General features: G+C 38.5%; 1 protein-coding gene across 7 annotated transcripts in view; it reads right to left on the bottom strand.

The window, feature by feature from the left end:
* Positions 1-5938: 5938 nt before the first annotated feature.
* Aldh1a1 (aldehyde dehydrogenase 1 family, member A1) overlaps positions 5939-18989 on the bottom strand; it is a 152559-nt gene continuing 139508 nt past the window's right edge. For 6 of the 7 annotated variants that reach the window (XM_039093858.2, XM_039093931.2, XM_039093900.2 and 3 more), the window contains 5 exons: positions 17294-17478; positions 15350-15514; positions 13083-13240; positions 9325-9399; positions 6001-6565 (listed from right to left, as the gene is read on the bottom strand). In XM_039093858.2, the coding sequence (XP_038949786.1) occupies positions 6493-6565; positions 9325-9399; positions 13083-13240; positions 15350-15514; positions 17294-17478 (656 nt within the window). In that variant the 3' untranslated portion in view covers positions 6001-6492. 7 annotated transcript variants of the gene reach the window in all.

Here is an 18989-nt window from a genome sequence, read left to right as displayed (position 1 = left end):
TGTCTGAATTAAACAATGGGTGACTAGCATCATTGCTGCTGCTAGCTGCATTTGAAACCAGATTCCTCTCTGACTGTTCACTTCCTCCTCATGCCTCTATTAGCTTAAAGATTAATCTCGAAAGGCAGTGAACTTCATCTAATTAGAACAAAGTATGCTCAGCCAACTTTGGGACTAACATTCCTCTCCACCCTGGTTTTCCTTTCATAGTTAATCTTGCCTTTTATCTGAGGACAATAATTAAGAAGAAAGTCTATTGAAAGGGACAGGGAAGGAAAACACAATTCTAGTGGGATTTAATTGAATTTGCCTAACAATCTCAAGGAAGGCTGAGAAAATGAGCAAGTTTTGAAAGAAAAGATTCAGTGCCAATTTTATGAAGAAGGCTTACCATCTCTGAGTAACTATTGCTTTTGCTGAATAACTGCTAGGTCTAAATGTTTATTAAGTACCTCAGTATATGCACTATAAATCATTAAGCATTTGTAATCTGGAGTTCTTGATAGGAAAAAGCTATCTCATTCACTAGAATAATCCAAGTGTGTAGTTATCATTAATCCATTTTAAAAAATATAAATAGTAGCTTAGCAATATGGAGAAATGTTTCTTTAATTCTGTGAGTTAAGAAGAGTTCATTTAAACCATGTAGGTGGGCTCTAAGATCCTTCTAATTATCAACAGCTGCACTGTCTATAACTTCACTTTGAAAGGACAATAAAATTTCCTTATAGCTAAGTGACAGCTTCCCATCATGTCACCAGAAAGTCAGTGATAAGAATCCATGACAAAGACTGATTGAATGATTAGAATGTCAGTGATACTGGGAGGTTGGAATGTTCCAAGTCCATAGACAAATTATCGGGGAACATCTTTAGGGCCAATAGCCAATTTTGCCCTCCTCTGAACATAACCTAACATCTTGGTAACCATTGGGCAAGTCCTTTGGAATGTAAGAACAAACTTTCTTTTGTTTTAGGGAGAAATGTTCTATAGATATCTGTTAAATCCATTTGGTTCATAACTTCTGCTAGTTTCACTGTGCCCCTGTTTAGTTTCTGTTTCCATGATCTGTCCATTGGTGAGAGAGGGGTATTGAAGTCTCCCACTATTCTTGTGTGAGATTCAATGTGTGCTTTGAGCTGTAGCAAAGTTTCTTTTATGAATGTGGGTGCCTTAGCATTTGGGGCATAGATGTTCAGAGGTGACACATCATCTTGGTTTTTCCTTTGATGAGTATGAAATTTCCTTCCTAACCTTTTTTGATCACTATTGGTTGAAAGTCGATTTTATTTGATATTGAAATGACTACTCTAGCTTGTTTCTTGGGACTGTTTGCTTGAAAAATTTATTCCAGCTTTTTCTGAGGTGCATTTCCTCTATGCAGCAAAACATTGGGTCCTGTTTATGGAACGAGTCTGTTAGTCTATGTCTTTTTACTGTGGAATTGAGTCCATTGATGTTAAAAGATATTAAGAACCAATGATTGTTGCTTCCTATTATTTTTGTTGTTAGAGGTGAAATTAATATGAGTGGCTATCTTCATTTGGGTTTGTTATAAGAAGATTAATTTCTTGCATTTTCTTGGGTGTAATTTCTCTCCTTGTGTTGGAGTTTTCCATCTACTCTCCTTTGTAGGGCTGGATTTGTGGAAAGATACTATTTAAACTTGGATATGTCATGGAATATATTGGTTTCTCTATCTATGGTAACTGAGAGTTTTGCTGGGTATAGTAGCCTGGACTGGCATATCCAGAGGTTAGGCATGTCCCCTGGTTGAGTGATGGAACCACTTACCTATCTCAAAAATATTAACACATTTCCTGTTTAAAGGAAATGCAGGGACAGTGAATGGAGCAGAGACTGAGGGAAAGGCCATCCAGAGACTGCCCCCACCTAGGGATCCATCCCATCTGCAGACACCAAACCCAGACTCTATTGCAGATGCCAAGAAGTGCTTGTTGACAAAAGCCCAGTATAGCTGTCTCCTGAGGGACTCTGCCAGAACATGACCATACAGATGTGGATGCTAGCAGCCAAACATTGTACTGAGCACAGGGACCACAGTGGAGGAGTTGGGGGAAAGACTGAAGGAGCTGAAGGGGTTTTCAACCCCTATAGGAAGAACAACAATATCAACTAACCAGACTCCCAACCCCCCCCCCCCACCCCCGAGACCTCCCAGGGACTAAATCACCAACCGAAGAGTACACAAGGAGGAACCTGTGGCTCTACCTGCATATGTAGCAAAGGATTGGCTTATCTGGCATCAGTGGGAGGGGAGGTTCTTGGACCTGCAAATGCTCAATGTCCCAGTGTAGTGGAATGCTAGAGTGGTGAGGTAGGAATGTGTGAGTGGGAGAGCTCCCTCATAGAAGAGGGGGAAAAGGGTATGGGACAGGAAGAGGAAGCCAGGAAGGGGGAAATCATTTGAAATCTAAATAAATAAAATAACCAGTAAAAGTAAAAATAGAATAGACTTTCAGTGTTCACTAACCAAAGAACTAAGAAGAATGGCAGATATCATCAGAGACCTATAGTAGAGTTTTCCCCACTTTCGATAGCCTACCTACATTTTGTACCCATCAGTATGTTTGAAAAATGTGTTTTCTAATGACTGCCTTTGTTCCTTTGGTGTCCTTGTGTAACAGTCATTGACATTCAGCCAAGAACGTACCATCTCTTTTGTTCATTGAGGTTAGAGCTGTCCTTCATCACTAGTTTCCTATGTCTCAGGAGTTCAAATGAGTAAGTTAAAGGATAAAATAAGAGAGACTTCTATTATGAACATATGAAGTGCAAACCCGGATGTCCTCTAAGGAATACAGCTTTCTCTACACTTGTCCAAGGAGAAATCCATATGTTTTCCATTTTGATGTAAATGTTGTTGTCTGTATTACAGCAAATAATCAAACATTTAAAACAGAGCTTTCCCCTTCAAACCTCCATCATCTTTGCCTTAGTAACTTCTGAGTTACTCGACATCTGACTGAATTAAGTGTGCTTGAAAGTTGTGTCCTATCAACAATGAAGAGCAAAACAAAAGTAACCCATGGTAGAGAAGTGCAATAGGGAGTTTCCCTCAATTTCTATTATGTATCTTTCAGGAAGGATTGATGAATAATTATGCAATATTGGTGAAGGTCTAGGTATTAGATGCTAGTACACTGTTACTGTCAGATTATTTCAGTGTAAGATAATTCTGTTGTAATTTTCTCAAAGAACAGTTACATTTTGGGGACCAGGGTGGCAATTTGAGCTGAATTTCTGGCATCTATAAAATGTTCCTAAACGGAAATAGGTCTCTGTATAGAGAATGGAACTGGTAGAGGCGAGACAGGAAAACCTCTAAGATTAGTAAGTAAATGGTTCAGGAGAGTTCTTTTCACGGCTCTGGCCTTTCCTTTATAAGCTTGGAATCATTTTAAAAAACAAGTTAAAACATTAACTACTAGCTTAAGTCACCACTGTGCCTTTTGATATCTTCTTAAGGCTGATGAAGCTTTGAGTAAAGTATGTTCCAAAATAAAGTCAAATAAAAATTCTAACACTTGGGTGACACCATCAGAGTGATCTGTCAGCCTTCTGTGAAAAACAGACTCACGCGGCACATTCTCGGGAAACTTCCAAACACATGGCACAGAGGTGCGGGGGAGTTCTGAGCTCTGCTTGTCCCTTGGCGGAGGTACCACATGGGGTGATAAATCCTAGTGTCCAGTGATCAGAAATTTTCTATAAGGCTATGGTTGAGAATCATTTTTCCCTCTGGGATATAACAGAATGGAAGACCTGGTTCAGAGCCTTGCTTTAGAACTGCTTTCAACACCTTGAAAAATAGGCTACTGGATTCATGAGATAAGAGGAGTCATAAGATAGGCAGAGAATATGGTGAGGAGAAACATGTTGCCTAGGAAAATGGCTGTTTTTTTTTTCTGAATCACAGGAAAAAGCTGCTAAGATCTTGACATTTAGTCAGTTCTGTTTTGTGTTGACATTAAGAAATGATACGTTCACTGCCTTAATACATTTCTATCTGACTATTTCAAAACAAGTTCCAGAAGCACATACCTTTTAAAAAGAATTAGGGAGGGGAAATATACAAAAAGAAAAAGAGAATAATTTCTCCAGGACTAAACATTTAATAACTTGTATATGAGGTTGTCCATTCCCACTATCCCACTACCTTGATAGTAAATCCCAATTTCTGCCTCTCTGCTTGGTATATGTGGAGATGAAAATCTCTTCCTTGCATAGACATTGTGGACGACAAATCGTGTTAACCACAGCAAAGCTAAATTCTTTACAAAATTGCCCACATGTCAGTTAATAAGAAAACCTGTAAGTTTTCAAGGTTTTAGGAATTATTTCTTGTGTGGCTTTCATACAACTAATGGCACACAAAGTCCAGACACTTAGAAGAAGCCAGTAGAGAGCAGAAAGATTTTGTTTAATCCTGTAATATCTTATTTACATAAGGAAGGTTTAATTTTCAAATATTAAAACCTGCTTCTGGCTTTTGTCTTGTTCTGTGCTCAGACTTTTCTGTGATATATGAGAAGTGTCTGGTGGGGTCCATGGCCACAGTATTCACACGCCTGCCTGCTGATGTAATAACGCATGCTTCAAACACATCGCGTGAGGACAGAAGAATTGTTTTTTGTTTAGGAAAATGAAAACTTCCTTTGTAATTCTAATTATTTTGCAGTTAGTGATCAAATGTCTTTCAGGTTTCCCAAGACTGCAATTTCTCCAGGTTTCAAAATAGCACTAAATATGTTGCAAATATGTTAGTATTTTAACGATGGTAAAAAATGTTAAGTTTATATACATCTGAGCACCTCAAAATTGGAGTTGCGATTACTTCAGGCCTCTGGAGCCGCTGACTTTTGATTCTCATAGTGAGAATCTCTTTTGTTGATTTTTATGTGAGGGCAGCTATCCGAGTGTTACAGCATCACTGTCAGGGTGTCTGGTGCACAGTAACAACAAGCTGTTTTATGTGCAATCAGAATCTGGAAAGTGCTGATCCAGAGACTTCCAACCTTCAATTTTAAGTCATCGAACTGAGAACATTTTACAATGCACAAATATCTCTTGTTTTTATTTGAGCCCACATTGCTTTCCCCATGGGAGCCCAGGCTAGAATGAGAAGGTCCTCTTGTAGGGGCATAATGGGTGCATGGGTTGTGACTTTTACACAGGGGATATCACCCCAGAGGATCATTTAATCTTCAGAGCACCCTCCTCCTTCTCCAGCACCACTGTGGCCATTGCAGGAACAACATCTTCCAACAAGGCTTTCTGAGTGTATATTTTCTGTTAAATGAGGCACACAGAAAGACAAGCTCGCTGCTAAAATAAATTTGGCAAAATGCCATCAGAAAACAAAACCTAGCTGGAGGATTTCTCTGAATCTACAAATGTTCAGTATGCAGCTTTTAAGAACAGAAGACCAGAGTGTATACAATGTTTCCACTCCTTTTACAATGCCTAGTCCTAATAAAATGACATTTCTTTCCCTTTATACTGAAAACTGACTGGCTTATTGTTAAGATTCATATCTAGTTGATTCCTTGGAGAAGTCATTCCCAGTTCCCTCGAACTTCATCTCTATCTCTTTCCACATTAACAAGCATAGGGTTTCAAAAATCTTGTTTCCATTATACACCCCATTCTTCTGGGCTCCCAGAGACTATGTGTTTGTTTTTCAGAGTGAACCACCTTGAGGTAAATGTTACTAAGCGTCATAGTGTTCAGCACATCTCAGAACCTTGAAAGCATTCAACAATGCTTATCAGTTATGAATCATGTTTATCTCAAATATACACCAATTCTTCAAAGATTACTCTAAAAGGAGATTTCTCCCCTGCCACTGAGGAGGAGTACATAGAATTTTTTTCTTGAAATGCATGTATTCAGTGAATTTAATACTGCTTTTCACTGACCAGCAGAGTTTATTGCCATAATCCTAGTTGATTCCCAAATAATTACAGACCAACAAAATCATGCAAGGGTCCCTTTATTAGCTTTGCATTCTAATTACAGCTGGGCATTTCATTTGATAAGCAGGCATGGCTTTCTAGAAAACATTTCACAACACCTGGGAAACAGAGCAGCCGACTCTGCAGTTATCATGCATGCCGAGAAGCAGTTCAAGGGGTCACAGAGGGACAGAGCTTAAATCACGACTGGTCCTCCTCACCAAATGAGTACTCTAGACAGGGAGCTACGACAGAAAGCACCTATCATGACAGAGTTACAGAGAGCTTGCACCTAAATCTATCCTTTTATTCTGGGATAAGGACTGGAGTCACATATTAGAAGGTGAGTGGTTTTGTAGGATTAAGCTACATGTTTTCTATGAGTAACAGTAACACTGATGGATTCATCATGTTAAAGAAATCAACAGAAGAAAAAATTATAGTAAAACAACACTTTGCTGGTGACGATAGGAGACGTGTAGCCACAGCTGAGAGTTTCTCTTCACTCTGCTTCTTAGGAGTTCTTCTGAGATATTTTCATTGCAACTGTCTTGAGCTCAGTGTACTCATAAAGACCATGTTCACCCCTAGAGAGGGAAGAAAAATTGCCAGTAAATATGATTGCATAGTGCAGTGTAAGTCTGTAAGTCAGTATAATCCCTGGTAAATTGGTGCATTTTTTCCTACTTATCTGACCAAGGACAAAGTAAAATATTTCCTGAATACACAATAGTTCATATAGTTTCTAGCTGACCATAAAGTTATGACAAAATACATACTCCCTAGTAGACAACAATACTCTAAAAAAGATGTATTTTATTTTAAATAATTATGCACCCTGTTTATTTTCACAGAAAATATCTATTGTTTACATCACTCTACTTGACGATATTACTAATAACCCAAATCATAATTCAATCTGATCCGATTTTGTCATACCAATAACTAAACGAGAGGTAGGTCACGTTGCATGTTTGGTCACTGAGAGGAGCAGGATTAGCCACCAGCAGTGCTGGAGTGTGCATTCACCATCTGCCTTGTCACCGAAGTGGTAGTGGCGGGCAGGTAGAGAATGACCACGATGCACTTTCATTCCTGGTATTCCGAAGCTAGAGTTTTAGCAGGATCTTTTGATTCTGGGAGAAACAACCAATTAATCTTTCTTGGTTTTTTTCTATCTTTTAGGTTGATTGTATATAATTTTAAGGAGAGAAACTAAGGATTTCTCTGATTCAAGTTTTGGGGATTTTAGCAGAGATTGATTTTCTCTAGTAAGCAACTTGCTATAACCCACTTAGGAAACCTTCAGGTCAACTGCAATTGAACAGTAGCTGAGGAAAGTCCATCTGTATATGCAACAGTAACTTCCAGTCAGGGGTTTGTCCCAGATCAACTGTGGAAAATTATAGTTTCTTTCCATATGGTGAATGATTAACAAGTAGGATCACTCATTTATACCCTGCATTGTTTTTGCGAGTACCTAAGATTACATGCACATAGGACCATTCTCAACATCATAACACCTATGTGCACACAGGTTTGCAGAGGAGCAAGATTTTGGTCTTCTTTAGCAACGCTGCTCCTGATGCCCTTCTCCTGAGGATGTAGAAGATGTATTCTCCCTACAAACAGTCTCCTCATATTGATTATTTTGTGGATAATTAAAGTTGAAAATACTTGTTGAACACTTCAATGAAAATGTTTTTTTTCACAGTGATTAATAGGTTTCAACTCAGCTCTCTAAATTTTATTAAAAGATAGTATTTTTAAGAAGTGTTTTATCTCAAAGAGTTAGATAAATTAAGCTATGGTTTTGACCAAGTTGCTTTCCACTATATTTAGAGCTGCAAGAGCGCTCATTCACTGGAGAATCATGTGCAGCTGTGGTCTCCCTGAGACTGACAGTCTTTGGAATCTTGTGCATGTACGCTTTCCAAGACAGATCACAGGAACATCTGCTTACACCTCTCATTACCTCAGGAACTCCATGCATTACTAGTTCCATGCTAGTTTGAGTTTTAACTGCCCAAATCTGTTGACTTTCCTCACATGCTGCTCATTCTTGTGCAGCAGCCCTGGATGAGGTCTGCGATTGCATTTCTATCAAAGCGTTTGCGTGTTGCTCAAGCTTTTCATCACAGACCCTGCAATATGTCAGAAGGAGCAAGTCACCCCTACCTTTCCTTCTGTGGTTAGAAATTAACAAAGTCTCAGGGAAGCTGTTGAAATTGACAATTAGAGTCATGCAAAGTAAAAAGTTCATTCTAGTCCTTGTTTTAGACAAGATGTTTAAAACACAATCTCCTTGTTTCATTTGTTTTTTGTTTTTTTTTTGTTGTTGTTGTTACTTTTTGTTTTCTGCTGTTGTTGTTTTGTTTTGTTTTTGTTTTTGATTTGATTTTGGCTGAAGAAAAAAATGCCCTGTGAAATACGCAGAGTAATTGAAACTGGATCATTTCCAAATGTTATTAAGTTATCAACTGAGAACTGAATAGGATTACAAAGAGCTCAATTTTGGCCACTTAACCTGTTCCTATGTCAGCACTGATCACAGATTCAGAACTCAAGGCTTGGGCTCCCCTGAACACAGTGGGAACTTCATATCCCTACTTTGGGGGCCCCTGTTTCCATCTGACTTAATTCTGTTGTTTTGTTTTGTTTTAACAGAGTTTCACAGTGAAATCCTAGAGGACCTGTATCTTATCTCACTATGTCATTCTGGATGCTGGAACTCACAGCAGAGGTCACACTGGCTTTGAAGTCACAGAGATCTCACTGCCTCTGTCTCCCGAATACTAAGGTTAGTTCTAACGTTTGTACAATCTAATTCTTGTTGTTTGTTAGAGATAGTCACTTCAGTAATTCTCTGGAGACATTTTATAGCAAGTGTCTTACTTAATACATGCACCAAATTTTTGGTAGACTTTACCAGAAATGTATTAATTTGGGATAAGGCAAACTTCAATTCATTTAAGTGCTATATTAACATACCTAGAGTGTTTCTATGTTTATTTAAATGGATATCTGGATTACCAGTTTATCCCTTTACGTTCTGAAAATGTTTCCCAATGGGTTCTATTCACTTATACCATAGGCAATGCTAAAAGCAGGCAACAATTAGCTACCAAGGTGGGGTTCGTAGCATGGTCCTTTTTGGACACTAACAACTTAATAAAGTATATTCCCTCTGTTAGGTTACTTTCAAATTTAAAAGGTAAATCAGTAAGTAAGAAAAGTCTAAGGAAGAACACATACACACTTTACTTAAGGTGTTGAAAATGGAGCATTCTTCTGGGAGTGGCAATCCTTTTTGAATAAAAATAGGTTTGAAATAAGTTTTACTCACAGTTCTCGTCCATTTCCAGACATCTTGAATCCACCGAAGGGGCACTGGGCTGACAAGATCATATAGCAGTTAACCCTTAAACAAAGAAGAGGAGGATATTGTAGATATTATTTTACTTATCTCATAATTCCAAAACTACATGTAAAAAGAATCAGAGATCTCTTTTAAAACTCCAGCACTGGATATAATATACTCATTGGATTGAAGAAAAAAAAGGAGTGCTATAGCTTACAATGCAGAAAGCAAACACATGTATTACCTAGATATAAATCAATGGTACCAGTATAAGTGTGAACTGTCTTAAAGCAAGATTCGTCTGAATTACAAAAGAGGGAGCATGTCATGAAGAGAAGCATGGGTTTCTCTGGAGACTGGGCTTTGTCTGCTGTTCTTCAGTAGGATGCTTTGTAATGAGTATGTGTTTACTAGGTTAAAATCACTAACCTTTAGCAATTACAATTAATACACAGCCATAATACACAGTCCACTCATTCCATTAATTGGTCAATATATTGTTTACACAAAAATGTTGGCTGAAAGTAGACCTCATTAGCAATTTTATTAGATTAAAAATACTAAATGTTTCTACACAGAAGTACATTATTAAAATGTGCATAAAATTAAATAAAGGTTCAACAAGATCAAGGCAAGAGGGGAATGTTGACTGCAGTGCGGTTTTGCAGACTGCAAACAATTATTTTAATAATAGAGAAAATGGTATTTTATGGGGCTGTTGAACTCTGTCGATGATGCAGAAAACATGTTATTGGATGTACATGGTACACAGTAGACCCTCAGTAATTGCAGGTGAGATATGTGACACTGCGTATCTGAATTTACTAGTATGATTATTACAGGAAAGATCTATATTCATCAATAATCATATCTACTCTATGATAAAATTTTCAATAATTATCAGAAAATAACCAAATTCAAAACAAGGTGCAACAGACCTTTAACTCTGGTGCTTAATGCTAATTGCAGAGCATTATATGGAAGTTTAAAAACTACTCTATACAAGATCTATACCCTGAGTCAGTCCCCAGATGTATCATTATCATTGTTATCATTATTATTAAGATGTTTGAATGATATTCTCTATGTTCAAAATCATGTTAAATATACATAGGATGATGTCATTAGGCAGCAAGGCAAGTCCAGGATAAGGCAAAGCCTATCATGGGTTTGAGAAGGAAGGAAAGGAGGAGGAGAAGGGTGGGTGGTTTATATCTTTATTAGTTGGCAGTGAATATATTGTGTGGCTGTATTGTGGATTGAGAATTTAACATATAAATCTGATGGGTAAATTACAAGTTTCTAGAACTTCAATTTTACCGAGCTGCAGGGGATGTGAGCAAAGTTCCTGGAGGGCAGAGAGACAGCCTGGAGAGGGCGGCTATGGAAGGCCTGGGGCTAGTGTGGTGTGGTGTCATGCTAAAATGGCCAGTGGAATGCGATGTGTGGGTCAGGCGTGGTAACAACCTGCCAAGGGAACAGTGTGAGAAAGCGTCTGGCAGAGAGACAACTGGGAGTGGGAACGAGCGGGTAATGGTAGCCGCAGGTCCATTTTTGATTTTTACTGAACACACGAATTTATTTGTTAACTCATTTATTTACCTGTCTTGTGGAATGTGTGCAAGCAAAGACTTTTCTGTGCATGTGGTTGTACTTGGAGGCCAGAGGAAAATTGGAAGCCATCCACAACTGCAGTCTTAATCTTGTGTTAATTAACATTTTATTTCACTTGTGTAGTAGTCGTGGATAACACGAAATTTGTGATGTATTTTTCAAATATTTTTCAATTAATTTTAATTTTTGAGAATTTCATATGAGTACTGTGTTCATATCATTTCCACCCCTCCTTTTAAATAAGTATAGCCTATCGAGTCTTTCTGGTATTGTCCTATGTGTGTATGTGTTTGTATTTGGATAACTTATCGGGGTGCTCTGTCCTAGAAAAGACAGATCATCCCTCAACGCTATTTTCTAAGGCACAGTCTCCCACTGAGGCTGGAGTTCACCAATTCAGTTGGATCATCTGGCCAGCAAATTCCTGGGAAACCCTTGCCTCTGTATTCCCAGTGATGGGATCACAGCCATCACCACTATTTTTCCATGGCTGCAGTGAATATGAATGCAGGTCTTTGTGATTGCTCACCAAGCTCTTCCTAGCTGAGTCATTACCCTAGATCCACATTACATGTATTAAAGTCCTCAGATGATACAGGCTTAGTATCCTTTATTTGAAGTTCTGAAGACCATGAGTGCTTTAGTTTTGAAGTCTTCAGATTATGGAATATTCACATTGAATTTATTGGTTGAATCACCCTAGTATTTTTATGTGCATGTGAATATTTCTGGATGTATGTACATATACATCTTGTGTGGGAGATATCTGCAGAGGCCACAGAACTACATCAGGTCACTTGGAATCAGTCCATCAGGTGATCAGTTCCAAGTGGCTGTGAGTTGCCCAATCTGAGGGCAGGGAGCGGAGTTTGGGTGCTCTTCAAAGAGCAGCAAGTTCTCTTAACTGGGGAGCCAACTCTCCCACTCCATTGCGCTATTTTTGTAAAAGGTATATTTAGGTATTTCTTTACATATTTATTTTTTTCATTTAATTTTTTAATGTGTATGTTTTCGGGCCTGAGTGTATGTTAAGAGGCCTTACTAAGTGTGTGGAAGGCCTGGCTCTCCCTCTATTCATTGCATGGTCTCCATAAGTTACGTAACTTCGGCAAGTTCCTAGTTTCACCATCAATAAGGTTTGGATTAATAAATGGTAGTTCAAGTCAGCTTAAATAATGACTCTAAGAAATACATTGCGACATTAAGAGTAACAAACTGCTGTCTCTCCCTTTGATAGGAGGAAGAGATTTTTCAAGCTAACAATAGGACCCAGAACAGCTGTGTCTCTTAGGATGCTTTTCTGTGCCTGGTTTTCCTTAAGTGACCGAGGTGAGAGGAGGAAAATGGCAGTGTTGTAGCTGGGACTGAGGGAAGGGAGGCTTGGAGAGACAAGGATGCTGAGGAAAAGAGTCCAGGAATGGAGCAGGCTGAACAAAGGCACTTTGAGAGGCACAGCCTGGGACTCTTCTGTGTTAAAATTATGAAATTCAAAGAATAAACTAGGTCTAAGGTGAGAGAAAAATTGCTTTGCAAAATTTATTTTGATCTTCTAAAAAGAATTAGATCTCTAACAGAAAAAAATATCCTAGAGTAAGAATCTAATATAAAAGCTTTATAGAACCTTGCCTGGGATCAACTCTTGAGCCTGCTGCAGGAGAATGACAAGTTCAAAGCTAAACAGCTCAACTCTAACATTTTAAATATATAATAAAGCTGGAGATGGGAAGGAGCACTTGCCTAGACTGTGAGAGTCGCTAGGTCTAATATTTATTATAGAAAATGATAATATCAATAGCAATAATAACTCTGAGCATACACGAGGCACCAAAACATTACCTAACATGATCAAACTAGAAGCAGACAATGTTTCTTTTACTACCATTGTTCCAAATAGTACTGAGTACCTTGAAATTATCTTGTACCTCTTACCAAAGCACAGAGTAAACATTCATAAATTGTTTTAGACAAGGAATTTAACAAAAATAAATAGAATTAATTTTACATTAAAAATCTGGACAATGACTTTTATAGTAGGTCAGGTAATTTCAAATAAATATTAAACTCTGGAGGAGGTCAACTCCCCCTGCCTATGTGGCTGACAGAGAAAGGGCACATCTTACTGTACTTACCACACTACCCCGGCCTGCAGAGCAGAAGACACAGTGATGGCCCTGTCCAGGTCTTTTGTGAAGACTCCTGCTGCTAGACCATAGGTAGTATTGTTTGCTCTCTTGATCACATCATCTATGGACTTAAACTTCATGATTTGTTGCACTGGTCCAAATATCTACACAGAATAACACAAAAAAGGGGTAACTGTATATGTTAAATGTACAACCTATGCTTCCCTAGAAGCCACTGCACATTGGCTAAGGTATTATCTCTCATGTTAGACCTATTGGTAAGAATCACAACAGACGGCCACACACAGTGGACATAGAAACAGGCTGAGATCATGGATGATATTCTCTGTGGAGCAAATATCAATCATTATGACAGTGGTTTTTCCTTGGACACTGTAACAGAGCTGCTCAAAATGTAAGGACTAAACATCAAATCATTAACTGCATGATCTACTTGGAAACATTTTATAAACTTTAAGCCTAGTTTTCTTCATCCTGTGAAATACTGCACAAAACAGCAAGACCAAGAAAACAGTCCTCTGCACTAAGAATAACAAAGAAACAGATTGACAACAGTGTTTACTCTTTAAATTTAACTGTGTTATTGATTTAAATGTCAGTCATTCTTCTGTTTTGGATCACTTCATAATTTTAAATATTATGTAACATAGCATAGACTTTTATTCCTTTTGTCACCCAATTCTATGTACCATTACCAAAATGACTCATCACTGGAAGCCTAACTGTGGAACCAGTCCAAACTAACCAAAGCCTGAGGTCCTTGGCAGTGACTATCTTCACAGCTTGATTATTCTCGTATGAGCCAGTCTCTTATTTCTGTGGGAATCTAGTCAGGAAAGCCTCATACAACTTTATAGCTCACACCACAGGTTAGAAGAAACAAATGGTTTTACTTGTAGATATTACCCTTTTGTATTTTGATAAATTATCAAATACATTTATCAAAATGAAAGAGAGTCTTCTTGGGATGTTAGCATACTTTTCTGAGACATGTAAACATAGGTTGGCAAAAGCCTGAGAGCTGTCACATGGCTTGCTGGTTCCAAGTTAATTTGAATGGTATAGGGCAGTTAGTGGCCACTCCCTACAGCCTGGGGGTAGATCCTGGGGTTCTAAAGTCCATCATGACCCCATAACTGGGAAGCACAACATTGTGAACATTGGACATGGGAAGCAGGTAGGACAGAACTGTGCTGAGTTTGCTCAATTTAGCTGACACTGTGCATGCTCTGGACTCCTATTTTGAGGCAGCAAATGAGATATTCTAGTGAGCACATTATAGGATCAAATAATTCCTTAAATGATCATTATTTTCTGCTTTATTGTCCTTCCTATGCAAGTCATAGTCTAACAAGAACAATAACTCTAAGCAAAGAAGAATCACACAAGAAGGGCAGAAATGCACACAATTCGTGAGGAGTGAATTGATGTAGACAACCTAAGCATGTTGGATGATCCACATCTAATATTTAATTCTGTTCTTTATATTTATTTCCTCCTCTTGCAAAGCTGAATGATCCCCCTGCCTCTTTATTTGTTGATATCATGAAGGTAGAGGGAAAAACTCTTAGGTCCTCTCCTATATCAAGGACACGTGTATAAATTCACCGAATGAGGAAATTAGGAATCTGTATAGTTGAGTCACAGTGTCTTAAGTAGCATTCCATATGATGCTTTCATTGTCTAAGGTATGTGCTCATATCTCTGCATATAGTAAAAGTCTTCATATTCAAAATGTATATTAGCTACCATGTTAATTGCAAACTAGCTCCCTTTAGTTATATGTTGTCTATCTGGGTACTATCTTTATTGAGACTACTCAGATTGTACTCCCCAGAACTCTTCTTTATTTCCCCAACAAAGCCAGTCCAGTTTGTCTATGTGAGTTTGAGTTTTTTTATGCTCTTTGTATAACTGTGGCCATTCAGTATATGTTGTTCTGTGTCTGGCATATGTAACACACTATATGTACATTTATTCCTGGTTTTATAAATGATAAGGTCATTTTCTATTCCTTTAAGGCTGTGAATAAAGTCCCTACCAAATCTGTTGTACACTTCTGTTCATGTCAGAAACTCTTCACAGGACACTTGGATTTCTTACTGTTTAGCTTAGATCACTAATAACTTATGGCTTTGTCACCAAGTACTTCCTGGTAATGTTGGTCAAGGAGCTGAAGATTTTAGAGGGACACAGTTCACACACAGAGAGAACAGAGCAAGCCCATAAACAGAACCATGTGGAAACATTACCTCCTCTTTGGCAATGCGCATCTCATCGGTCACATTGGAGAAGACTGTGGGCTGGACAAAGAAGCCTTTGTTCCCCCAGCGTCCTCCACCACACTCCAGTTTGGCTCCTTCTTTCTTCCCACTCTCAATGAGATCAAGGATTTTATCATGTTGCTCCTTGTCAATCTAGTTGGAAGAAACCACAGGGAAAAGGAAAAGAAATGAAAATCACAAACACATAATTAGGATGAGGCTTCCAACGTCCAGGATACAGAGAATACAGGATATAGAGGTTACAGGATACAAAGGCTATGTCTGACTATTTGAATCACTGGACATAGGATCAGTTCATTCTGATCATTCTTGGGTATTTTTTTCCTGTGAAATTTTAGGAGGAAAGCTTAAGAATTTGCAAACTAAGTACAGTTACATAAACACAGAAATTGACAACATGGAAATATCCAGAGCTTTTATACACCTGTCATGTATCATTTATTCCCTTTGAAAGAAGTTTGTTAATGATGGTGCACATATGCCAGGAACTTACTTATTTCATCCTTACTGAAATAAAGGAGTGATGGGGAAGGATCACTTTGATTCAGGTCCAGTGGATATGATCCTTGGATATGCTTTTGACAATAGGAGATCTGTATTCTTCAGAGATAGAATCTGCCCTTTCTTTAGTCTATTGGTTTGGTTGCCCTTTCATACCACATATGAACATAGTTTGGGGTCAAGTCCCTACTGCACAGTTACAGGAGAGTCTCTACTAGCACCTGGGGACAGTAAGCTCTTTGTCGGGAAGTTTTCCTGTTCACTGTGGGGTGTTTAGCAGTGTCTATTCTTCTCACTAGAGACCCTCATGGACTCACAGCTCCCCACCTTGTTATAACAATTTAACCTGTCTCCTGATAAAGTCTACATCCCCTATCAGGATGTGCCTCAGGTCAAGGATCACTGTTCAGAGGCAGGCATGAATTCAGAATCACGGGACCAAAATCTTGAACAATAGATCATAACAAACCACAAACAAAAGCTGTGCAAGGTGGCTTTTGAGCAGGAGAGACAAAGACCTTCATATTTACAGTAGACTAACAACACAGAACACCCAGAGCCCCTGGGGGAATACCAAGCTTTTGATAACTAAAGGGAAAAGCTTGTCAGAAGTTTGCCAGAACCAGGACTTCAAGAACCACTTACATCATATGTCAGTGAGGGTGAGAACTCTGCAGAGTACCCAGGAGTGCTTTCCTGCTTAGACTTGTAGAATGATGACTGAAGTGAAAGGTTGATTAGTAGGAAGAAATGAGAGAACTAACTGTATATGTATCTCCAAGAGGTCTAAGAATTGTAGTAGGAATTAATTGAAATAGGAATTAAAAGCATACAGATTGAAGAAAGCAAACAATTGATGGTATTGGCTAAATTTTCTTTTTCTTTTGTGTGTGTGGTGGGCATGACAGTGCAATGGGTATAGAAGTCAGAGGTGGACTGTTGCATTTTACTGTTACTTTCTACTCCTCTTATTTATCTAGATAGGTTGTCTCTCTGAACCCAGCACTTATGAGTTTGATTACTCTGGTTGGTTTCCTTGCCTCGGGAAATCCCTACCTTATCTCCTGAACTTTGGGGTTATATATTAGCTACCACACACATTCAGTTATCTTATGAGGGCTCTGGAATTTGACCTCTGAACTTCACACTTACATGTCCAGTGCTTTATCCACTGGGACATCTCCCCAGACCTCTTCACATTTAATTCTTCCTAAACTATATCTAGGCATATACATGATTTGGCCGACATAAAACAGAATGCCTTCTTTGTTATTGGGAGTTATCCTCTTTACACAATGAAATGAGAGCAATGCCCACTAGCAAAATGCATAACGAAGAAGTTAACCATCGGTTTTAAGTAGGAGTCTTCATTCTTGTGTGGAAATTATTGTCTTTTTGTTGCATACTTGCCTGAGGGCCCTGATTTATTCCTTGGGTCAGAGGATTTCCAAGGACATATTTCTTGGCTCGCTCAACACTCTTTCTCACAAACTCATCATAAACTGACTCCTCAACGAAAATCCGGGATGCCGCGACGCAGCATTGGCCTTGATGGTAGAAGACTCCATGGTGTGCAAACTCGACAGCAATGTCCACTGCAGAGAGAGTGTTTCCATCAGAGAAGAGATATTCTCTAAGGCATACATTTATATGTGTGTGCACATGCACATGTCTAAATCAAAGAAACGTTTAAAAATCTACTTCTTTTCAGATGAAAAATGGTGATATGATGAAGAGAAGAACCACAGATTCAATATATCCAGAGTCTTAGAAGCCCGGTGACAAAATAATCTTGATGATCTTTTTATTTACAAATAAATATTAACAACAAAAGCAATCTGGGAAGAGGTGCTCACATAGCTTTAACACAGACCTTAGTAAGAATGTAGATTTGATTGTAAGCACAAATAACACAAAGAATCTTAAAACTCTTCCAAAGATCAAGATGTTTGTGACTCTTTTAGATTCAAGTTTTAACTGAATAAAAAATAAAACCTGATACTCTACTGACTGAGCTACCTAGGATCTCTCTATTGCTGATACCAAGAACTGCTTGCTAACAGGAGTCAGATCTGGGTGTCTCCTGAGAGACTTTGCCAGAGCCCTACTGATACAGATGAGGACGCTTGCAGCTAGCCATTGGACTGAACTAGGTGACTCCAATGGAGTAGTTAGAGAAAAGGCTGAAGGGGTTTGCAACACCATAGGAAGAACAACAATATCAACCAACCATAATCCCCACCCCACCATGCCCGAGCTCCCAGGGACTAAACCACCAACCAATGAGTACACATGGAGGCACCCATGGCTCCAGCTGCATATGTAGCAGAGGATGGCATTGTCCACCATCAACAGGAGGAAAAATCCTTGGTCCTCTGAAGGCTCATTTCCCCAAAGTAGGATAATGCCAGGGCATTGATGCTGGAGTGGGTGGGTGGGAGTGGATGCATCCTCATAGAATCAGGGGAAGGGAGAAGGGGGAATGGAAGAGGGGTGGAGAAGGAGACAACATCTGAAATGTAAATACATAAAATATCCAAGAAAAATAAAATTAAAAAAGAAATGTAAATAAAGAAAATATCCAATAAAAGAAAAGAAAAAAATAGCAAAAAATGAAACCTGAGTTATTCATTGCCTAAATAATATCAAGACATTTATATACTTTGATCAATGAAAAACATTTTATCTTTCTGAAAATACCAAGAAAACCCATTAGTATTCAGAATCATCACAGATTGTATGAACTTTTACTTCTGGCAAGACACTTCCAAAATATATCTAGATCCTGTGTCACACATACCCACAAACTCATTGCTTAGTTTATACAGCACAGCATGCCTATGGCTTTTATTGGGATATTCTTGATTCCAGTGAAAAGAAAAATGTCTGTGTCAATTTTATATATGAGGATTCCATTCAATATTATAGGAATAAGTTGTCAATCTGTGAGCCAATTATAACTGCTTGGATTGCAGTGAGGAGATTTTCTAGAGTGACAAACAGGGGACTTTGCCATGTGTCGAATAGTAAACAGAAAGTAAACTCTAAAATCTCCTGGAAGAATCACAACAGTGACAACAGCAAAGTCCAGGTATCGTTTGTTTTT

The sequence above is a fragment of the Rattus norvegicus genome, chromosome 1, assembly GCF_036323735.1.
Source record: "Rattus norvegicus strain BN/NHsdMcwi chromosome 1, GRCr8, whole genome shotgun sequence".
In the NCBI taxonomy this organism is placed as follows: domain Eukaryota; kingdom Metazoa; phylum Chordata; class Mammalia; order Rodentia; family Muridae; genus Rattus; species Rattus norvegicus.
This window is presented reverse-complemented; position numbering and strand designations above follow the sequence as displayed.